The 25052-nt window shown below is 36.9% G+C and overlaps 4 protein-coding genes and 1 pseudogene across 4 annotated transcripts in view; all 5 read left to right on the top strand.

Annotated features, from left to right (window-relative positions):
- LOC126616282 (F-box/kelch-repeat protein At3g06240-like) overlaps window positions 1-24242 on the top strand; it is a 58106-nt gene extending 33864 nt beyond the window's left edge. The window contains exon 4 of the transcript XR_007621084.1: window positions 24074-24242. The gene's annotated coding sequence lies outside the window, so the exon portion shown is untranslated. The remainder of the gene's footprint in view (window positions 1-24073) is intronic.
- On the top strand, window positions 67-24242 carry LOC126616285 (F-box/kelch-repeat protein At3g06240-like; annotated as a pseudogene).
- Window positions 8395-9607, top strand: LOC126616287 (F-box protein CPR1-like). The gene has a single exon (XM_050284316.1). It carries the CDS (start codon window positions 8395-8397, stop codon window positions 9592-9594), a length of 1200 nt encoding a protein of 399 aa, XP_050140273.1. The 3' UTR covers window positions 9595-9607.
- On the top strand, window positions 16665-17834 carry LOC126615395 (F-box protein CPR1-like). The gene is made up of 3 exons (XM_050283213.1): window positions 16665-17288; window positions 17402-17472; window positions 17699-17834. The coding sequence occupies exons 1-3, from the start codon at window positions 16665-16667 to the stop codon at window positions 17832-17834; spliced, it is 831 nt and encodes a 276-aa protein (XP_050139170.1).
- Window positions 22273-23461, top strand: LOC126615397 (F-box protein CPR1-like). The gene is made up of 2 exons (XM_050283215.1): window positions 22273-22718; window positions 22813-23461. Exons 1-2 carry the CDS (start codon window positions 22273-22275, stop codon window positions 23459-23461), a joined length of 1095 nt encoding a protein of 364 aa, XP_050139172.1.
- Window positions 24243-25052: the final 810 nt, after the last annotated feature.

Genomic DNA, 25052 nt, shown 5'->3' on the forward strand with positions numbered 1-25052 from the left:
TAAAAAAAGGCTTCTAGAATCAAAGAAGCACTTCACTATTTAATTAGATGATGCAGGAAGCTCATCCAACGCAATCAAAACCCTAGCTTCCAACACGTTTTCTTCTCTAACACAAGAGCGAGACTCCGTTTCCTCAACTCCAATTTTCGGCTCAGCGATCAAATATTGTGAGTTCTTAATGTCTTTTTTTTTTTCTCTTCTTTTTTCAAGAGCAGGATTATGTTGTTCGCTTCTGTTTTAGTTTTTGTTATAGCAACAGTTCCCTTGAATTTTAGTTTCTTCTTCTCAATTATAGCTAGGTTATTGTTTTGTAATTATATATATTTCCTCACTCAGTCTATCTTTATGAAATCTGCAGCCTGGGAACTGAAATTTTGAAACAATGGCTCACAATTTGCCTGAGGAAATCATACACGATATACTATATAGGCTACCGCCTAAATCTTTGATCATATGCACCTCGGTGTGCAAGCCATGGAACTCCATGATAAAAAAAACCGAGCTTTATACGCACCCACCTCAACCGTACAATCGATCTTAATAACCAGTTTGGCACCCACCTCCTCCTTGTGTACTGTGATGGTATGGTTAAACATGTTAGCACCAGCAATGGTGTGATTGAAGAAGAGTTATTGGAGGAGCATTACAATTTGCATTATGACAACCTTGCTTTTGATGAGTACTGCAGACTAGAATTTCCAATTGTTCCCAAGGACGAACTGCGCAATAAAGTTTTAAATGTGGTCGGCATTTGTAATGGGCTGGTGCTTCTTGCGGATTGTAAATTTTGTTCAGGTAACACCGTCATGTTATGCAACCCGTCTACGAGAAAGTCAGTGACCCTTCCTAAGCCTCATAATAACTTCAAAGGATATTGCGGTTATCGTGATTGTATTGGTTTTGGTTTTGACGCTGTGACTAATGACTACAAGGTTGTGAGAATTACCGTTCATCAATGGGATGATCCGAGTGCTTCATATGAGGTTTATTCACTGGCGGCAGGCTCATGGAGTGATCCTTGTTCTTTGGATCACATAAGTGGACTTAAAAGAACTTGCCAAACTGTTTTTGTTAATGGTGCTATTCACTGGCAGGCATTCAAGCGTTTGACATATGGTGGTTCTGAAGATTTCATTTTGGCGTTTGACGTGGACAGCGACTCATTTCGCAGGATAAGGTCACCAGAGAATTTGAGAAGCTCATGTGGCGAGCACTTGTATATTTCAGGTTACGGGAAATCTATTGCTCTGTCCAAGCCTTATTACAGTAATATTGGAGAGCGTTGTCTTGATATATGGGTGATGAAAGAGTATGGCGTGGACGAGTCGTGGACCAAGACAACTCTTTGTCCAGCAGGTCCACAAAGAGGAGTTTGGTACTTGCCATCATGTTCTAGGAAGAGTGGTGATGTAGTGTTGGAACCGATGGATGGTTATTGGTATGCTGATGAAGGGTATGAATTAGTTTGTGTAGACCTTGTGAGCAAGCAATTTAAAAGTCTTGGAATTCTTGGATATGGACATTTCTATGTTGAATCTTACGTTGAGAGCCTCGTCTTACTCGACAAGACCGATGCAGTTTCTTACTGAGGAAAACAACAGGTAAGGTGGTATGACGGCTTCTGTTTAGCTGCCAAGTGATGACATAATGTTCTTCAGAAGTTTATGAAGACTTTGAATCTATTGCTTTTCTTTCTGTTTGGTAGGATATGATTGGGAATTTGGCCCCTTTTTACCATTTGCATTTCCATTGAATAGAAGTTCTTTCTCGTTGTTTCCAAACAAAGCCCAAAGTAAGAAGACTCTTCAAAGTGATACTCTCCACCACCTCATGTTTTTATAATTGTAATTACAATAACTTCAAAATTCTATTGGAAATAGAGAAATGATAAGGAGACTCTTCAAAGTGGACTCTCCACCACCTCATGTCTTTAGCACAATTCTCGTGTCAACATTATAAAACATTGTGGAAAAAATGAGGTGGCGGAGAGTCCATAGAGAGTCCTACTTTGAAAGAGTCTCCTTAGCATTTCTCTTGAAAATATCTTTGTTCACCACTCTCAAATGATGATGATGTTCACCACTCTATTTTTGTATTATTAGATGAGTTTAAATTTTGAAATTTGTACAGTAAATAATAAGTAGGATGCTGAACATTACCACTATTTGATGGTAGTGAGCAACAATGCACACAATTCTATTAATTTTATAAATTCAACATCTTATATATTAGTCACGAATCTATCCAAATATAACTAAGAGAAACATATGTGGTCAGTCTAAGCGGTAGATTCACATAATGGTTAAGGCCCTTTTCTTTTAGCCACCTCTGAAGTTCAAACCTTCTCTCCTTTTCTAAGGGTAAATTAAAATATTAATATTGCTTGTAAAAAAAGAAAAAAATGGTCAGCTTAGTTCTTTAAAGCAATTTTATAAATTCTCCAAAGCTTCACCAAATCAATTATCAAAGTCCGGTTTATTGTAGACCGTTTGACTTTATATGGTCAAATACATTCAAATTGGACACGAACCAATTCAATAGTGACATTCTGGTTCAATAACATAAAATTATATGAAATTAGATTAATATTTGACATTGTATTATTAGATCGAAATTAGTACTATTAGACCAAACAGGAGTCTTTAGACCGAGACGCCACATTGACTGCTTAATGTCCATACATCTAAGCTACCCTCCAAAATAGGGGGCCAAAGTAGAAGTTAGATAAATTATAGCGGTAAAGTTAATCATTAATCCCTGTATAAACACAAGATGAAGGCCTTTAAATCTCCAACGGGCATGTAAATACAGAGAGGGAGATACAGGATCTTCCTTCCACTAGGGTTTGTGCCGATGCCTTTCCCTCACCTACAGAAAGCAACGCCCTTTGTCTACACATTTGTATAAATATACCTTAAAGATTTTAAAGGATTTTAAAAGTGATAGATTTGATAGTATTTAAGAGGATTAAAGATTCTTACAAAATTCATATGAATTTTAAAAGAATTTGAATGGATTGTGGTGGAAGGATTTGAAATCCTAGGGGGGTGAGGTTGGATTCTTTTTAGTCTTGTTTATATATACTTTTGGCTCTCAAATCCCACAAAATCCACACCTTATTGAAATCCTCCAAAATCTTTATTTTTTTAATACACTTAGATTTTGATGAATTTTAAAATCCTTTAAAATCTTTTAATTGACTACACCTAGATTTTAAAGGATTCTAAAATTCTTTAATTGACTACACCTAGATTTGAATGGATTCTAAAATCCTTTAAAATCTTTTAATTGACTACACTAGGATTTTAAAATCTTTTAAAATCCTCTCAAATTTGAGTTTGACTACACCCCCTAATTATCAGATTATAATTTCTATAAGAAAGACAAGGCTCGCTTCCTTAATTCCAATTTTCGGCTCATCAAATTTGTGAGTTTCTAAAGTCTTTTCTTCTTCTTCTGGTGTTTTTATTAGAAGAGCTTATTTCCTATAACAATGGTGGATTTGGATATAGTGTTCGTTGCTTCAGATGGATTTTGATTTTATAAATTTATTTATGGAGTGGAGATATTTGGATATTCGGTTGCTCTATTGTTAAAATAGTTGCCTTGATCTTTACTGCATTTCAATTATATTCAACGTAATAATTTCCAAAGCGAACCTAATGCAAGAACGAGACTCGGTTTCCTCGACTCCAATTTTTGGCTCATCGATCAAATTGTTAAGAATGAATTCTACATTGATGAGAGAATGGACATTGCATGGACTTATAAGAGGTTGTGCTACTCCTCATATTGCTAATTGGTTTTTTGGTGGAACCTCAATCTTCTTCATGGTATCATACTGTCCACCTGTGAAGCCAAATGGCCACAGGCGTTGCACGTCATCCCGTTGTATTGTCCACGTAATAGGATTGAGTGTGTTGAGAATGAATCACACATTGATGGGGAGAAGGCTTATAAGAGGTTGGACTACTTCTCATATTACCAATTGGTTTTATGATGTAACCTCAACCTTCTTCACAAATATTGTGATTCCTAATGTCTTTTTTTTTATTTTTCTTCTTTTTCAAGAGCAGGATTTTGTAGTTCTCTTCTGTTTTAGGTTTTGTTATAACAACATTTCCCTTCAATTTTAGTTTCTTCTTCTCAATTATATCTAGGTTATTGTTTTGTAATTATATATAGAGTAAATTGTAGCTATGGTCCCTTAACTTTAACTCAATTGGAGCAATGGTCCCTCAACTAAAAATCCATTACATTTGGTCCCTCAACTTATCAAAACGTGCAGCTATGGTCCCTCAACTAAAAATCCATTACCATTGGTCCCTGAACTTTAATTCAAGTGGAGAAATGGTCCTTTAACTTCAATCCAATTGTAGCAATGGTCCTTACAATATAACTCGTTTTGACAAATTTTTTGACATAGTTGACGAAAAGAACCATAATTATACACTTTGATGAGTTGAGGGACCCTAATTATATAAATGGTCATTCCAACATAGCTTATTTTGACAAAATTGATGAAAATGACTATAGCTACACATTTTGATAAGTTGAGGGACCAATGGTAATGGATTTTTAGTTGAGGGACCATTGCTCCAATTTAATTAAAGTTGAGGGACCATTTGTACAATTTACTCTTATATATATTTCCCCACTTACTCTATCTCTATGAAATCTACAGCCTGAGAATTCAAATTTTGAAATAATGGCCAACATTTGCCTGAGGAAATCGTACATGATATACTATATAGACTACCGCCTAAATCTTTGATCAGGTGCACCTCAGTGTGCAAGCCATGGAACTCCATGATCAAAAATCCCAGCTTTATATACGCACCCACCTCAACCGTACAATCTCTCTTAACCAGTTTGGCACCCAACTCCGCTTACTCCACTGGGTTCCTAGAGCTATTCTTTCCAGCAATGTCAACGTTCGCGAAGACAAGCCAAGGGAGGAGCATTACCATTTGCAATATGACAACCATGCTTTTGATGAGTACTGCAAGTTAGAATTTCCAATTGTTCCCAAGATGAATAAATTTCTTCACGTGGTTGGAATTTGTAATGGGCTGGTGTTCCTTACTGATGATAAGGACCGTTTAGGTTACACATTCATGTTATCCAACCCGTCTATAAGAAAGTCAGTGACACTCCCTAAGCCTCATCTATCCTTCGAGACAATTGACCCGTACTATGCTTGTATTGGTTTTGGTTTTGGTTTTGGTTTTGATGCTGTGACTAATGACTAGAAGGTTGTGAGACTTGTCACTGATCTATGTGAGGATATGAATACTTTTTATGAGGTTTATTCACTAGCTGGAGGCTCATGGAGTGATCCTCTTCCTTTGGATCTTGCACGTTTAGTTATGAATCCTCGAAAACCCCACGCTTTTGTTAATGGGGCTATTCATTTTGAGGCATGGCGCCATTTGACAAACCATGGTTTTGAATATTTCATTGGAATTTGACGTGGGAAGCCATTCATTTTGCAGGATAATAAGAATTTCAGATGCCCAGGGACCGCACACTTGTCTATTTCAGGCGACGGGAAATCTTTTGCTCTGTCCAATCTTCGTTATACTTGTCTTGAGATATGGGTGATGAAAGAGTATGGCATGGAGGAGTCATGGATCAAACTGACAACTCCAACTCCACCAGGTCCACAAGGAAAAGTTTTCTACAGGCCACTATGGTTTAGGAAGAGTGATGATTTAGTGTTGGTACGGACGGATGCTTGTTGGGGTGATGATGATAGGTATGAATTAGTTTGTCTAGGCCTTGTGAGCAAGCAATTTGAAAATCTTGGAATTCATGGATATGTATATTACTATTCTGAACCTTATGTTGAAAGCCTCGCCTTACTCGAGAATAACGATGCAGTTTCTTACTGAGGAAAAGAACAGGTAAGTTGATAGCATTGATTTTCTTTGGTTTTCATTTTCTTCTTGTTCTAATGCATATACCTCCAAGGTTCCGAGCGTGACATGATATGACCATTCGATTAACAAAATTTGTTATGCGTTGATTGCTCATTTGACGCTCATGAAATGGACATTGAACCATTCAATTAAAAAAAAACAGATTTATTTGGTCAAAAAAAGTGGCCCAAAACAAAGTGGTAATTACCGTTATCATACCATGTCAACCAGACTATTTGGCATACTGAAATTTTGGCACGGTAATGGTATAGATTTTGCCAAATCAAAAAGTTGGTATGGTATTTGTTATGGTAAAACATACCGAACCCACCCTAGTAATACTTGGTTGATAGTACGTAGCATGTTTGTCTTTGCAAATTATTTACATTTTTTATATACCTGCATTGAACATTGGTTATTGTCCACCGTTTAGCACAGCTCCCTGAAGCGTAATTGTATTCATTCGTCCTCCATGCAGGTAGAGCAGATAACCGTCAAGACTTTTACGATGCCTTCTCTGTAGCTCTGTAGTGCTAGCCTTTCTGCTTCTAATGTTATATTGTTCCAAAGTTCTTCAAGATTTTTTATGAAAATGTACCTTTCTGTTTGCTTGGAGATGTTTGGTATTTGGTACCTTTGTTATTTAACTATCTGTAATTTCGAGTTTCATCTTGATGTCCTTTCTTGTGTAGCTCGCCCCTCCGACAGCCGAGAAAAATTTTCATATCTCGGTTTCATAGCTCGAATATCTCCATCTCTTTCATCACGCTACTCTTTCCTTCTGTAAGTGTAATAGTACTACAAAAGGTATTATCAATGGCTTGAAAACCATGGGACTTGTTTATGCCTTACGGATGTTTGACCTTCAGTTTCTTAGTCAAATTGATGACGTGACCCCCACAAGACCTCCACACAGACCAAGAATAGTCATTGAGGAGCTTCAAGTCCTCTTGAAAGGACAAACAGTCGCACAATTTGGTCACAATGGTACAAGTGTTGCTTCTATGCATCATAAAAATCGGGTTCCATATCTGCTTGATCATCAATTTACTAGGTCCATAGGACAATAAAAATAAATTGATATTAAGAACTTTGGTGTGCAATGTTAAAAAATTGAAGGTTTGTAACCCATTTTAAAAATCATGATTCACGATAAATACGAACGGTGTAGTTAGCACCTAAGTTTTTATTAAATATCTTTCTTGAAGATATACACTTCATGTGCTTCTCCATAAAGCTCAAAAAATGCTTTTTTTTTTTTTTTAGTACATCGATATTTTTACACTAAGGAAAATGGGAGATCGGCTAAGCTCAAAAAATGCTATAAGAATCAACGAAGCACATTTAACTACATAATTCCTAATCAGTATAGTAATGTTCCAAAAAATATTCCATAAGTTACAAAAGAAGGGATGGACCCGTTAGAATTTTATTTTATTTTTTGAATAGATGATATTATCTACACTAACGTGTAAGTAAGACACTTAAGTTATAAATAAGGTCTGACTCAATATCAACTTAACCACTAACCTATGGAAGACATCGTCTCAGGAAATAGGGCAAGGAACTGAAGTTCTTCTGCAACTCTACACTAACTAGAAAGAAGGCTCACTCATTGGGGCTTGAGTATTTCTGTAAACTTGCCTATCAAATGAGAGTGCAGGGACCTCAAATATATATTGTATGCGATGGTATTTGATTAGGAGTCCTCCCATTAAGAAAACCTTATCAAAGATTAACCTTATCACCAAGAATCACTTATGCATAAATCAACCAGAAGAGTTCTAGTTTATCTAAGAATGTTTCTGACTTGAATACCAGAGTAATACAACTCCTGAAAAGTTTACCACATGTGTCAATCCTAATCTCCTTGTCGTCCCAAAAGTCTTTGTACAAATCACAAAGTGTTTGCTTTCAAATAGAACTTACAAAAGGAATAGGGGGTGGGCTTAGCCTCATAATGGGCTAGCAATAATATGGTTCAAATTTGTCTTTGGCAATAATCAAACTTAAAACCTCTTACTTACAAGTGATGACGAATACACTAGCCTGTAGTACTAAATGGCTAAACTCCGCAAAAAGCCAGGAAAGGAAAGCTAAACACCGCGAGAAACTAGGTAAAATTTCCAAATTGAACCTATAAATAGATGATGCAAGAATTAAGCTCATCCAACGCAATCAAAACCCTAGCTTCCAGCACTCTTCTCTAACACAACACAAGAACTCGGTTTCTCAACTGCAATTTTCGGCTCGATTAAATATTTTGAGTTCCTAAAGTCTTTTTTTCTTCTTCTCCTTTTTCAAGAGCAGGATTATAGTTCTCCTCTTTAGGTTTTGTTATAACAACATTTCCCTTGAATTTTAGTTTCTTCTTCTCAATTATGTCTAGGTTATTGTTAATTATGTATATTTATTTCCTCACCCACTCTTATCTCTATGAAATCTACAGCCTGGGAATTCAAATTTTAAAATAATGGCTCACAACTTGCCTGAGGGAATCGTACATGATATACTATATAGGCTACCGCCTAAATCTTTGATCAGATGCACCTCGGTGTGCAAGCCATGGAACTCCATGATCAAAAATCCCAGCTTTATACGCACCCATGTCAACCGTACAATCTGTCTTAATAACCAGTTTTGCACCCACCTCTGCATACTCCACTGTGTTCCTAGAGCTATTCTTTCCAGCAACGTCAACGTTCGCGCAGACGAGCCAAGGGAGGAGCATTACAGTTTGCACTATGACAACCATGCTTTTGATGAGTACTGCAAGCTAGAATTTCCAATTGTTCCCAAGATGAATAAATTTCTTCGCGTGGATGGAATTTGTAATGGCCTGGTGTTCCTTGCTGATGATAACGACCGTTTAGGTTACACATTCATGTTATGCAACCCGTCTATCAGAAAGTCAGTGACACTTCCTAAGCCTCATCTATCCTTCGAGCCAATAGGCCGGTACCATGCTTGTATTGGTTTTGGTTTTGACGCTGTGACTAATGACTACAAGGTTGTGAGACTTATCAATGGGCGATGTGAAGATCCAAATACTTTTTATGAGGTTTATTCACTAGCTGGAGGCTCATGGAGTGATCCTCGTTCTTTGGATTTTGCACATTTAGCTATGAGTCCTAGAAAATCCCATGTTTTTGTTAATGGGGCTATTCATTTTGAGGCATGGCGCCCTTTGACAAACTTTGATTATGAATATTCCATTTTGGCGTTTGACGTGGGAAGCGATTCATTTCGCAGGATAATGGCACCAAAGAATTTCAGTATCCCAGGGACCACGCAATTGTTTATTTCCGGCAACGGAAATTCCATTACTCTGTTCCAGCCTTGTTTTACTAGTACCGGAGAGATTTGTCTGGATATATGGGAGATGAAAGAGTATGGCATTGAAGAGTCATGGACCAAATTGACAACTCTAAGTCTACCAAGTCCACGGAGACGAGTTTTCTACAGGCCATTATGGTTCGGGAAGAGTGGTGATGTAGTGTTGGTTCCGATTACTTGTTTATGGGAAGATGATGATAGGTATGAATTAGTTTCTCTAGACCTTGTGAGCAAACAATTAAAAAATCTTGGAATTCAGGGATATAAATATTATTATGCTGAATCTTATGTTGTGAGCCTCGTCTTACTCGACAAGACCGATGCAGTTTCTTACTGATGAAAAGAACAGGTAAGGTGGTACGACGGCTTTTATGTAGCTGCGAAGTGATGATAATATTATTCAGAAGTTTATGAAGACTTTGAATCTATTGCTTCTCTTCGTGTTTGGTAGGAGATGATTGGGAATTTGGCACCTTTTTACCATTTGCTTCTCTTTCTATTAAATGTCCTGTAGTCACTCTTTCAATCTTGTATCTGCTGCATGGTTTATTTCAACAATCTCGCTCTTTCGAGTTTCGACTAGATTAAGGATATCCCGGTTTCATGGTTCTAAGTGTCTATATTTGTGATTATGCAGATTTGTTGTCGTTTCATGCAAGTTTCATTTCCCATAAGCAATGGTTTGTCAGTCGTATATTAATATTTTGGAAACGTACTATTTAAATTTGTGTCTTCAATGCGAAAGGAGCAAGATCTAAAAGAGGAAGCATATTTTGGCAACAAAAAAAAAACAGAAGCTTAAGTTTTTTTTTTTTTTTTTTTTTGTCGTTTTGTCAAACGATAGATTTTTAGATTTAATGTTAGATTAAGGAGCCGATGGAGTTCGAACTCACACCGTGGTGTAGGGGTAACAATCATCTCCAACTAAATAAAAAGAAGTTATTTTAATTAACGAAATACGTTCAATGTGCAAAATCAAATCTATTCTTAAAACTAGCTAATTGGTTACTGGCCAACTGAAGCTTTATTTTGTTTGGGAATTTTAATATCTACTACAACATTTTGCGGGTTGAAATTTTTTCCTAGGGTAATGCAAGGGAGAAATTTCTAAACCAAGTTTTGTAAACCAAATGATTTATGTTAGTGATTGAATTATTACTTAAGCGTTGATTAACATGCTTATTTATTATTGGTGACACATCATTTGATTTATAAATTTAGTTTCACTAGCGTACCCTTTTTTCCAGTGGTATGTGGAATCATGGTTTGGGGACAAGGGCAGTGGAGGGAGGGTGAGAAAAAAAGTTTTCCAATGATGTTCTGTTATTTCAAAAAAAAAATTATCTCGATAAATTAAAAGGTGTTCTGGAACCCATAAAAATTTATAAATAAAGTCCATACAAATTCTCAAAAATTCATATAAAAGTACATACAAATTCTCATGATATAACGAATCCTATTAAATTTATCACTTTCGAAAAAATGTAAAATCCTAATTTAACTACATTCCCTTAATTTGAGACATTGTAGTGTAGTATAATACTACCACGTGACAATGTCAAACTTACCAAATGGTTGTACTTACTAATTAAATACAAACAAGGAATGCTAACTACCTTTCCCATTTGTCTTTTCCTATTTACCTTGCTAACTATCTTCTCCATTTGCCTTTTCTTATTTACCCTTCTCATTCATCACTTGACATGTGTATTTTATTAACAAATTAAACCACATAATTAATGCATTAAAACGATAAATTTAAATTTTCCACCTTAAAAGCATGAAGTATATATAGTTTAATAAGTTAGTTGAATACGTGATGAGTAAGAAAGATAAATACGAAAAGATAAATGAAAAAGGTAGCTAGCATTCATCTATACAAACATGTGGAGGGGTGAGATTTGAACTAAAATGAGTAATTAATATTTTATTAAAATTTTCACAGGGACGAAAGAAGGAAACTGATGAGCGTCCTCAACTGAATTCATTCTCACATTTGTCCCATTCTCTTTTCTACCCAAATAAATATTAATTTTATTGATGGATGAACTGATGAAGGCCAAGGCCTAAAAAAACGAGTGAATAAGATGAGACTGGTGTAATTTCCGATTAGTACTCAGTCACCGGTGGAGCGCCAGTGACGGAGACGATACCACAAAATGAAGACAATATATAGGTAGAGAGAGGAGGAAGAAGAATGAAGGGACGATGTGATTTTTGGACAATGATTGTCTGCCCTCCTTGTTCCCGTGCCCTCCCATGCTCTCTATTTGTGTGGTCACGGTTAAGTCACGTCAACATTTTATATTACTATTTATTTTTGTCTTATTATCTCTATAAAAAATATATATATAAAATGTTGACGTGGCTTAACCGTGACCACACAAAACAGGAGGGCACGGGAACAAGGAGGGCAGACAATATAGAGGATGTGGGGAGAAGGTCATAGGGACAGTTAGGGAGATTATATTCACACACTCCAAATTACTTCTCTCACACCTTTTTAATTTTTTAATATTTTTCTATCAAGTGTTAGTGGTGTGTAGAAAATATTAAAAAATTAAAAAGGTGTGGCATAAATAATTTGAGGTGTGTGAATATAATCTCTCGATAGTTAATGAAAAGGAGTGTGATATCCACACATCCTATTTTACTTCTCACACACTTTTTTAATTTTCAGTCGTCGGATCAGATGAATTAAAGAAGATCAACGGACATAAATTATCAAGGAGTGTGTGAGAAGTAAAATAAGATGTATGAATATCACACCCCTAATGAAAATTTTAACAAAATACTAATTACCTATGTTTATCACACACACACACACAAAAAACCCTATTTTCGATGACAGCTCACTCCTCCACATGTTCATATTTGATTGGTAGTACCACCATTAGGCATTGCCACGTGGTAGTACTCTACTAAATTATAATTTCTCAATTTGCAAGGGCTATATAAATACAGGATCTTCAGTGGAGTCCCTATATAGGGACAACCACCGTATAAATTGAGTATAAACAAATATATATATGGACAAAATGAATCTCTAATTGATCGGAAAGTGAGTCCCTAAAGTATAGGGACTAGCCGGATACTTGGTGTATGTACTTACATATAGGAATTCTATATGGACTGAAATGGTGGACCCAATAGGACAATTTAAGTGAAAAAGTAGGCGTGGGTCCCAGTCACGTGGCTTTGTCTTCTTTTTTTTCCTTTTCTTTTCAACCGTTTAAAATGGAGGGTCTAGATTGATTCTTGCTTTCAATTTTTTTTTTATCATTAAAAGATTAACGGTTCCAATTAAATAACCGTTTCTTTTAGTGTTCTTTTAAATGGATCCCCAACTGGGTACATCCGGCCGGAACGGGGGCTTAGACAAGGAGATCCTCTCTCCCCCTTCCTGTTCCTTATATGTACTGAAGGCTTCTCTATGTTAATTAAGAGAGGCCTGGAACGGGGTGCCCTTCACGGGTTCAAGATTTCTCCTACGCATCTTTTCTTTGCTGACGATTCTGTGGTTTTTGGAAATGCTTCTGTGGAGGAGGCGAAAAGTATCGTGGAAGTTTTAAAGATTTACGCTCGGGGATCTGGTCAGAAGATTAACCTGGCCAAGAGTTCGGTCTTCTTTGGTGCTAATACCTCGAAGTGTATTAAGGCTAAAATTGTGGACACCCTGAGGATTCAATGCAAACAGGGTTTTGGGAAATATTTAGGCCTGCAGGCTGATTTTGGGCATTTTAAAAAAGCGGTTTTTGCGGAGATTCGGGACAAGATTGAAGCCCGCATGTCAGGTTGGGCTGAGCAGTACCTGTCCCAGGCTGGAAAAGAGGTCCTTGTGAAAGCAGTGGCTATGGCCCTGCCAAACTTTGCCATGAGTTGTTTTAAGCTCCCCATTGGTGGGTGTCGGGATGTTGAAAGAGCCATTCGGAATTATTGGTGGCGAGGTAATGATCAACGTAAGGGAATCCATTGGATTTCTTGGGATCGACTTACGAAGCAAAAAAAGGCTGGAAGATTGGGATTTAAGGACATCCAATGCTTCAACCTTGCCTTCCTTGTTAAGATTGGATAGCGAATCACCCAAAATCCTTTGTCCCTTCTTGCTTCGATGTTGAGAGATAAATACTTCCTGGGGAAACCTTTTGGGGATGCTCCTAGAGGGAAGAACACGTCGTGGTGTTGGAAAGGCTTATTCGAAGCTCAAAAAGTGCTATAACTTGGGCTTAGATGGCGGGTGGGAAACGGGAACAATATAAACATCAGGAAGGACCCGTGGTTCCCGAAGCCCTTGACCTTTAAAGTCAAACTGAAGGCTAATCTTGAAGGAACCAAGGTTAGTGACTTAATTGATCCGTCTACCAACTCTTGGAGGACTGATTTGATCTCGAACGGGTTCAATCGAGACGATGTGCTACCGATCTTAAGCATTCCTTTAAGCCAAGCTAGCATCGATGACTGATTGGTGTGGCACCATACTATTAATGGGGTTTATTCTGTCAAATCTGGGTATGGTATGGCTATTAAACTTATGGAAGATGGAGCTTTGGGAAGGAGAGGTCGAGGCGCCCCCAGTGAGTTTAATAAGTTAAATCTGGTATGGAACAACATCTGGAATCTGCAGGTTCCAAATAAGATTAAACTTTTCATTTGGTGCTGCTGCAATAATGCTCTGGCGGTCAGACGCAATCTGAAAATGCGTCACATGAGAATTGACAATGTCTGTGGTGTATGCAATACTTTCAATGAAACTAAAAACCATATGTTTTTCCGGTGTGAAATTAGTCATGTCTTCTGGTTCTGTTCTCCTCTACACCTAAATTCCTATGTCCTGGAGGGAAGTGATTTCTTAGAGAGTTGGAGTAAATTCTGTGCACATGTTAAGAACAGGGATAATGCGAACGAGATCAGGCAAGATTTTGCCTTTAGCCTGTGGAGATTGTGGAAAAACAGAAACGAGGTGGTTTTTAATGGGATCCATCGTCAGCCATTGGAGATCTTGGAGGCATGGAGGAAGAGTATTTCTGAGTACAGAGGCTCTTTGGCTCGGGATGCTGCTGAATACAGCCCTAGGCTGTCGAATACTATACAGGGCACGGGGAATACCTGCGGTAAGTGGCAGAAACCAAGGTATGAAACCATCAAGATTAATACTGACGCGGCTTGGTGTAAGAGTACAATGTGTATGGGGGTGGATTGGCTGGGTCGTGATTTTGCTGGATTGCTTCAAGTTGCTGGTGGCTCCGGCATCGGACTCTGTCATAGTGCAGCTGCCGCGGAAGCTATTGCCATCAGGGATGCCTTATTGGCCTGTATTGACCACATATTTGATGATATCGTCATCGAATCTGATGCAAAAATGATTATTCTGATGCTGAAGAAGGAAGCAGTGATTGATTTTAGTATTGAATGCATTCTCGGCGACATTGAGGTTCTAGCGCAAAAGTTGAGGTCTGTCTCTTTTGCTTTTGTGCCTAGAAAGGGCAATTGTGCTGCTCACTCGGTGGCTAAGTATGCCTTTAAGGAGGGACGATCTTTTACTTAGGATTGTATTGGCCCTGATTTTCTGTTTAATCTCCTTGCTAAGGATGTAAACATTTCTATTCGTCTTTAATATATTTCTATCTCTGGTTAAAAAAAAAATTAAATAACCGTTTCAATTTAGGTTACTCTCTGATGTTGGTTTTCAAATTCTTTTGTTTTCTCTTTCCATAATGCATTCGTTGAAATATTAATATTTTCAATTTGGGTTACTCTTTCATTTTATTCTCTCATCATTCAAATAAATACCAAATTATTTAACCAAAACTTACCACAACTTCATGTCTTATACTTATTTCACTCATACTCAATTCACTCATTCTAGTTACGTTTTTGTGAAGAAAACAATTAGTGTCAGAATTTGAATTTTTTTTGTTTGTTAAAATGTTCACAAAAGATTTTACGAGAACATAATGTTAACATAAACAAAAAATATGCACCTAATCAAATTATCATATAAAATTGTAAAAACCTCAAATTTAAGGATTCTACTATAAGAACTCTTCTATTTGAGGCAATATTCCTTTAGAGACACAAAGATTTCCTTGAAGTCCTTATATGAGTATTCAAAGGTGGTGGTAAGAGTCCCTAAATAGGGACTCCCATTGGAGATGCTCTGAACCATTAGGGTTTTTGTCGACGCCTTTCTTGTTAGCTTTATATGGTTGTATGGTTAAAACACTATGCAGGTGATAATAAGATCGAGAGATTAAACCCTAACTTGAAGAAGCTCCAGTAGCCATGGTGATGATGATTCAAGAAGAAGAAATTGGGAGGAAAAACACCAAGCCTTCTACAAACTCCTAACCTTATGACAATGCTCTATGGGATGGGAAGCCTTAGAGCATCTCCAAAGGAAATGTCATAACTGCCACGTAAACATACAACAGTAAAAAATGGCAGCAAACTCTCTCCAACCGAGCCTCTAATTTCTTACGTGATGCTGAGTCAGGCAAAGCCTTTTACTGTCAAATTTATTAAATAATTTTTTTAATAGATTAATATAATATATAATAAATAATGTTGTGTTTTCAAGTATTTAATTGGTTTCCTCAATCATTGGACCTCACAAAAAGAGAAAAGAAATTATTGATTGGTTGCCTCAATCATTGGACCTCACAAAAAGAGAAAAAAATTATTGATTGGTTGTCTCAATCATTGAACCCTGCAAAAAGATGAAATATTTATTTAATGACATTATTATTTAACATATCAGGTGAAGTAAAATATTGTGCAAAATGTCAAATTGCCACATAAGGCATCAAATATCATTTTGATGAGTTTCCATCCATAAAGGAAACCTAAAAGCCCTCTTTCTTGGTTTCCAAGTAGAATATCATAATCACATTTAATGGAGGACTCCATCAATCCTACTTAGAATATAAGACACTTGATCAAATCACAATCTACATTATTCTCAAAGTATATATTCATATTCAATACAGAACCCACTTAAAGGTTGATTCATATTGGATAAATCCGACATTTCACTCACCCAATTACCTACAGAAACCGATGCCTAGAGCCTAGAAAGCGTCCTCCAACGCAGCACAACAACGTGACTCGCTTCCCCAGCTGCATTTTCCGGCTCACAGAATATTGTGAGTTTCTGAAGCCTTTTTTTAGTTTAAAAAAAAAAAAATCCTTTTTGGGTTTTTCAGATGGGTTTTGATTTTTCTCATATATAAAGTGGAGATGTTTGGTTTCATCTGCAATTTTTTTTAGTTTTTAAAATGAATGTTGCTCTGCTGTTAAAACACTTGCCTTGATTTTTACTTCTTTTCCATTTTAGATTATTTTTTTAATTAATTCCCTCTTGTTTTATCTGTATGGAAATTGCAGCTTGGGATTTGAAAATTTGAAGCAATGATTCACAATTATCCTGAGGATATCATACATGATATCCTGTTTAGATTACCTACTAAATCATTGATCAGATGCACCTCAGTGTGCAAGCCAGGGAACTACAGGATAAAAAATCCCAGCTTTATTCGCACCCAACTCAGCCGTACAATCAATCTTAATAACCAGTCTGACGCCCACCTCCTCCTTCTGTACTGTGTTTGTACAGCGCCAATCGAGGAGCATTGCAATTTGCGTTATGACAACCTTGCCTTCGATGAGTACTGCAAGCTGGAATTTCCAATTCTTCCCAGGGAAGAACTGTACAATAAGTTTCTACATGTGGTCGGTGTTTGTAATGGGCTGGTGTTCCTTGCTGACGATAAGGACTATTTAGGTTACACATTCATGTTATGGAACCCGTCTATAAGAAAGTCAGTGACCCTTCCTAACCCTCATCTTACCTTCGAGACAATTAGCAAGTATTATGCTTGTATTGGTTTTGGTTTCGACGCTGTGACTAATGACTACAAGGTTGTGAGACTTATCACTGAGCAATGTGAGGATCCGAATATTTTCTATGAGGTTTATTCACTAGCTGGAGGCTCATGGAGTGATCCTCGTTCTCTGGATTTCGCATGTGAAGTTGTGAGTCGTCCCAAACCTCAGGCTTTTGTTAATGGTGCTATTCATTGGGAGGCATTATGCCATTTGACAGATGGTGGTTTCGAATGTTTCATTTTGGCGTTTGACGTGGGCAGCAATTCATTTCGCAGGATAATGGCACCAAAGAATTTCATAACCTCGTGCTCAACGCAACTGTTTATTTCAGGTGACGGGAAATCTATTGCTTTGTCCAAATTTATTCTACTAATACTGGAGAGTCATATCTTGATGCATGGGTGATGAAAGAGTATGGCATGGAAGAGTCATGGACCAAATTGACAACTCTATGTCCACCAGATATACAAAGAGAAGTTCCTTACAAGCCATTATGTTTTAGGAAAAGTGGTGATGTAGTGTTGGTTCCGACTGAGTATTTTTTATTATGGTGATAGGTGTGAATTAGTTTGTCCAGACCTTGTGAGCAAGCAATTTAAAAATCTTGGAATTCATGGATATGAATATTACTATGCTGAATCTTATGTTGAGAGCCTCGTCTTACTCGACAAGACTGATGCAGTTTCTTACTGAGGAAGAGAATAAGTAAGGTGGTACGACGGCTTCTGTGTAGCTGCGAAGCGATGACATCGTCGTGCATAATATTCTTCAGAAGTTTATCAAGACTTTGAATCTATTGCTTCTTTTCCTATTTGGTAGGAGATGATTGGGAATTTGGCACCCTTTTATCATTTGCTTCTCTTTGATCTGTTCTATATGTCTGTAGTAACTCTTTCAATCTAGCATCTGCTGCCTGGTTTATTTCAACAATCTTGCTTTTCGACTTTCTGAGTTTCGACTAGATTAAGGATATTCCGGTTTCATAGTTCTAGTTTCTCTGTTTGTTGTGATTATGTGGATTTCTTGTAGTTTCATGTGGCCTGTCAGTATACTAATATTTCGAAACATATACTATTTAAATTTGTGTCTTCAACACGAAAGAAGCAAGATCTAAAAGAGGAAGCGTATTCTTGACAACTAAATAAAAAGAATTTTGAAAGTCTTTATTCGCGAAGTACATTCAATGTGCTTCTCCAAATCATACTTAATGTTTAGGGTTTAAGATTTCGATCGATTTTACTCTAAAACCGCAATGTGACAATTTCAATAGAATGGTTTGGTTCAATCGGTTTTACAAAAGTCATTGAGCCATATTACAGCTGAGCATTATGCAAGGGATAATCCCTCTAGCTTGTTAGTTTTTGAGAGAAACTTGTCCACCCAAAGGATGAAGAAAACAATTTGATTTGAGAACCAACAAAACAAATGACATTTAGTATCACTGGAGGTGGGCATGCCACGAACAGATCGGTTATACTTAAACAACAAAAGTGTAAGCTTGAACCAATTATAATAATATAAATTTAGTGCAGATGACGCTTTATCACAGTGTCAGAAAATTATGTTATATCAGCAAACCATTCTCCCTCCTAACAACTACAATTTAACCCACTAAGCCCTGGTTTGTCATTGAGGTTATTTAAAAAAAAAGTGGGTATGAAAAAAAGTTGGGAGGGTTTTTGGTGTTTGATAAACTCTCAAAATCAGCTTTATTTCAAAGTTTTGGATGAAAATAAGCCCAAAACTTGAAGCTGCAAATAGCAGCTTCCAAAAACCAACTTATTTTCAAAAACACGGGTGAAAAATAATCTTTAATGAATTTTTCAATAACCCAAAATTGCCCTTCTTTCCTCGCATTCACGCTCTCGCAAAACTCGAACCAGAAAACTTCAATCCTAGATCTCTATTGTTCTCCAGGTTTCTCCGGCTCGGTGTAGATTCAGAGTTACCTAGAGTTAAGATTTGGCAATTGGTGTAGATTCAGTCTTAAGTTCGCCGGAAAAATAACCAAGAAGGTCACCAGATTTCTAGGCATGAACACAGAGAAGACATTTGGGGTTAAATCCCAACAATTTCATGCCAAAATTCGATATGTAGGATACAGAAGTTGTACCTAAGATTAAATGAAAGTTGAATTGAGTTTGAAGCACCCTAATTTCGTTGAGCCTCAGGTCAACTCGTCGAAGAGTTTTTCACCGAGAGGGAAGGGTTGGCTTTCTTCATTTTTGAGTACTTGATCTTCACATGCAACACCACCATTCGAATCCATAGGTCAAACTACACCTAAAACAGGGAATATTGGTATGGATTTCACTCGAAAATTGGTGTTGGTGTGGGTGATTCTCTCGGTAATTAGAGAGAGTGAGAGTATCATAGAGAGAGAGTTAGAGAGAAAGGAGAGTCTCACGGGAAAAAGGGAAGAAAGAGATAGGAGGGAGACCAAATAAAAGGAGTGGGCCCCTCAAGGCACACTAAATAAGACCAAATCATTTTTTGTCATTTTACACAGTTACAACTGTTTTACATAAAAATTTACTAAACACTATAATACTGTTTTTTTTCTTCCAAAATAACTTTTACAAAAAAGTTTACCAAACACTTTGTTGCTTTATTTCACAGTTGTTTATTCTCATAGTACATCAGAAGTAGTTTTTTTTTCAAAGCACAACAATATCAAACTAGCTCTAAGTGCAACCTTGGTGCAGGTTCATTTCCAACCAATCTTCCTCCTAACAACTAACAATTTAACCCACTAACGCTATCATTTGTAATATATATATTTGATCTTTTTAGCAATTTATTTGTAAAGTAATTTCTGCAAACCATTTTTGGTAGTGTCCAAAGTAAATAGAAAATAATTGACACGAGAATTATCTATATGATATATCGATTTGATCATACATTGAAGACACATATACCATGTATTGATGACATATCACTTTCATATTAACAATATAACAATAAATATCAATCCCAAACTAAAAATTGATTGTTTCAACAATAGTGATAAATTGTCATGGTAGTTAAGATCTTTCTCTTCCAGCCACTGCCAAACCTTCTCTTATTTTTTAGTGTAATTTTTTTTTTTACTTTATTTGATATTTTATTTTTGAACAAATGATATTATCTACATTAAGGGAAAGATGGTGAACTTGGTCTCACAATGGGCTAACAATAATGTAGTTCAAATTCATCTTTTAGTGAGAATCGAACCTAAAACCTCTCACTTATAAGTAAAAAGAAATATCACTAAATCGTAGTACTAAATGATTTTTTTTAGTGTAAATTAAAATAGTAATCTTGCTCGTTCGTACTAAAAAGGGTCAGCCTAATTCTTTTTAAGCCATTTTATAAGGGACTTGGATTGTCTGCCCTCCTATTTCGGTGCCCTCCCCATGCCCTCCTGTTTTGTGTGGTCACGGTTAAGCCACGTCAATATTTTATATTATTTTTTTATAAAAATAATAAAACAAAAAGAAATAGTAATATAAAATGTTGACGTGACTTAACCGTGACCACAAAAACAGGAGGGTACGAGGAGGGCACCACAATTAGAGGGCAGACAATCCAAGTCCTTTTATAAGTTCTCCAAATCTCAACCAAATCAATTATTACAGTCTGGTTTATTTTAGACCATTTGACTCTTCTATCATCAAAATAGACTCAAACCGGCCACTGCGAACCAATTAGTTTGGATGGTTCAGTCGGATTGTTGCTCACCCCTAATCGAAACCTTTTGTGAAAGTCGTACTCGTCAGAAAGAAAAATGACTTAGATGGATCGGGCCATACTATAGTGGCATTATGATTCAAAACACAATATTTATGATGTAAGATTAATATGAGATATTGTGTCATTTGACCAAGACTTGTGTCATTAGACCGAGGCGTCATAGACTATTTACCGGTGCATCCATCTACATTACTGGAAAGGAGGAAGATTGTCTGCCCTCCTGTTTGGATGTCATTCATATCCCCTCCTATTTTGTGCTGTCACGGTTAAGCCACGTCAACGTTTTATATTAATTTTATTTATAGAGATAATAAGACAAAAAACAATAAGAATATAAAATGTTAACGTGGCTTAACCGTGACCGCACAAATAGAAGGAGATGAGAATGGCACCCAAACAGGAGGGCATACAATCTGCCTCCTACGGGAAAAGGATCCTCACCGGATCATTTTTATGGAGATCCGGAGGATTCTGTGATCATGTCCATTCATCGTACATCGTACGGCTAGAAATTGTTTTAGATTTAAAATTAAATATAAATAATATCTAATGAAAACTGATCGTACGATATACGATAAACGAACGTGATCACGGATTCCGAGGACAAGGAGTTACGCTCCAAAATAAGGGGCCAAAGTTGAAATAAGATGAATTGTTAGCGCTAAAACTAGTCATTAAACCCTGTATAAACACAAGATGAACATGAAGCCTTTAAATCTCCAACGGGCATATAAATACAGATAGTGAGATACAGACTACAGAGGATCCTTCCTTCCACTAGGGTTTGTGCCGATGCCCTTTCCTCACCTAAAGAAAGCAACGCCCTAGAAGGCTAGAACCCAGAAAACCTCCACTTTTTTTCGCCTCAGCAACGCCGCAGAAGAACGAGGCTCGCTTCCTTAACTCCAATTTTCTGCCCATCGAATTTGTGAGTTTCTAAAGTCTTTTCTTTTCTTCTATTTTTTTTTTTCTGGCCTTTTTTTAAGAGCTTATTTCCTATAACAATGGTGGATTTGGATTTAGTGTTCGTTTTTTCAGATGGGTTTTGATATTTGGTTTCATCTGCAATTTTTTTAGTTTTTTATATGAATGTTGCACTACTCTTAAAATAAAATAAGAGTTGTGATATCCACACATCCTATTTTATTTTTCACACACTCTTAATAATTTCTGTATGTTGATTTTCTTCAATTCATCTGATCCAACGACCGAAAATTAAAAAATATGTGAGAAATAAAATGGGATATGTGGATATTACATCCCTAAAACAATTGCCTTGATTTTTTTTAACTTCTTTTCAATTTTTAGGTTACTTTTTTTTTTTTTTTTTTTTGTAATTAAATGCACTCTTATTCTATCTATATGGAAACTGCAGCTTGGGATTTGAAAGTTTGAAGCAATGATTCACAAATTTCCTGAGGAAATCATACATGATATCCTGTTTAGATTACCTCCTAAAACGTTGATCAGATGCACCCCAGTGTGCAAGCCATGGAACTCCATGATAAAAAATCCCAGCTTCATACGAACCCACCTCAACCGTACAATCAATCTTAATAACCAGTTTGGCACCCACCTCCGCCTACTCCACTGTGTTCCTGGAGATATTCTTTCCAGCAACGTCAATATTAGCGTAGACGAGCCAAGGGAGGAGCAGTTCTATTTGCATTATGACAACCATGCTTTTGATGAGTACTGCAAGCTGGAATTTCCAATTTTTCCCAGGGAAGAAATGCACAATAAATTTCTTCGGGTGGTCGGCATTTGTAATGGACTGGTGTTCCTTGCTGATGATAAGGATTGTTTAGGTTATACCTTTATGTTATGCAACCCGTCTATGAGAAAGTCAGTGACCCTACCTCTTCAACACAATTGGCCCTTATTATGCTTGTATTGGTTTTGGTTTTGACGCTGTGACTAATGACTACAAGGTTGTCAGACTTATCACTGATCAATGTGAGGATCCAAATACTTTTTATGAGGTTTATTCACTTGCTGGTGGCTCATGGAGTGAGCCTCGTTCTTTGGATCACGTATGTGAAGTTACAGATCCTCGTAAACCCCAAGCTTTTGTTAATGGAGCCATTCATTGGGAGGCATGTCGCCGTTTGAAAAATGGTGATTATGAAGATTTCATTTTGGCATATGACTTGGGCAGCGATTCATTTCGTGGGATAATGGCACCAAAGAGTTTCCGTAGCTCATGGACCACGCAGTTGTCTGTTTACGGGAAATCCATTGCTTTGTTTCAGCCTTATTTGACTAATACCGAAAAGCTTTGTCTTGATATATGGGTGATGAAAGAATATGGCAAGGAAGAGTCATGGACCAAATTGACAACTCTAAGTCCATCAGGTCCACAAAGAGGAGTTCGCTACAGGCCATTATGTTTTAGGAAGTGTGGTGATGTAGTGTTGGCACCAACTTATGGTTATTGGGATGATACTGGCAGGCATGAATTAGTTTGTCTCGACCTTATGAGCAAGCAATTTAAAAATCTTGGAATTCATGGACATAAATATTACTATGCTGAATCTTATGTTGAGAGCCTCGTCTTACTTGACAAGACCAATGCAGTTTCTTACTGAGGAGAAGAACAGGTAAGGTGCGTTGGTTTTTCTTTGGTTTTCATTTTCTTCTTGTTTCTAACGCTTATACCTTCAAACTCCAACTGACCGTGACATGATATGACCATTAGATTCTGGCATCGGAACAAAGTTTGTTATGCATTTGTTGCTTGAATTATTCTTGCCCTGTAATTGGTTGCTTATTTTACCTTCATGAAATGGACATTGAACCGAAGTGGTGATTGAAGATACTTCAAAAACCACCAATATGGGACGATTAATGATAGCAGGACATACTAGTAGTGATAACTCTAATAAATTTTATTTGCCCGTGAAATCACGAGGAACTCTTCTTTCTACATTGTTGCCTTTCAAGGTGCAGACCATGTAATACTTGCTGCTTGATAGTAGCATGTTTATCTTTGCAAATCATTTTCGTTTTGGATACACCTATATTGAACATTGGTTATTGTTGTCCATCAAGCACAGCTCGTTGAAGCATAATTGTATTCATTCGTCCTCCATGTAGGTCGAAAATGGGGCAGATAACCTTCAAGACTTTTACAATGTCTTCTCAGTAGCTGCGCAGTGCTCGCCTTGCTGTGTAGTGCTAGCCCTTCAAGTGATTGAAAGTGTACCTTTCTGTTTGCTAGGAGATGTTTGGGATTTGGTAACCTTCTTATTTAACTATCTGTAATTTCGAGTTTCGACTAGAAAAAGGACATCACTTGTAATCGGGATTTTCTGCCGTTCCTGTCACTAAATATGCTATTGGTTAGAAATAACCTTTGTTTCCCTTTAATTTGTTCGGTTTACACTTGTAGAAAAGTTGCTTATTACATTCTGCAAAGATTTGATGTTGTTTTGATCCCTTTGTTAACCCTAGCTCTGTGCTTTGCATATGTTGGTGACAAATGTTGAGTGCATTATATCCTTTTCTTGATTACAAACCTTCATCTTGATGTCCTTTCTTGTGAAGCTTGCACCTCCGATAGCCGAGAAAAACTTTCATATCTCGATATCGTAGCTCGAATGTCTCCATCTCTACTCTTTCCTTCAGTAAGTGTAATAGTACTCCAAAAGGTATTATCAATGACTTGAAAACCACGAGACTTGTTTATGCCTGTAGATGTTTCATCGTCAGTTTCTCAGGGTTCAATTGGAAGTCATTTTAAAATGATTGAAAGTGTTTTTAAAATCAATCATTAGTAAAAATACAAGGAAACTTGAAAAAACATTTTGCAATAAGCATATGATTGGTGATTCTTTAAGAAAGCATTTCAAGTATTTTTGAAACGTAATTTTTTTTCTTTTTCTAAAAGTACTTTTAGTTATTTTATGAACACTTTCAAACGAGTCCTTAATTAAATTGAGGACGTGACAACCACGAGACCTCCACATAGACCAAGAACAGTCATTATGGAGCTTAAAGTTCTCTTGAAATGACAGTTGCACGATTTGGTCACAATGGTCCAAGTGTGGCTTCTATGTATCGTAAAAACTGGGTTCCATGTCTGCTTGATCATTAGTCTACGCTCTATGGGAGGTCCAGAGGGTATATTAGACAATAGAAATAAATTGATACAATTTTCAGAACCTTGACGTGCAACGT

This window comes from Malus sylvestris, chromosome 3 (assembly GCF_916048215.2).
Source record: "Malus sylvestris chromosome 3, drMalSylv7.2, whole genome shotgun sequence".
NCBI lineage: Eukaryota > Viridiplantae > Streptophyta > Magnoliopsida > Rosales > Rosaceae > Malus > Malus sylvestris.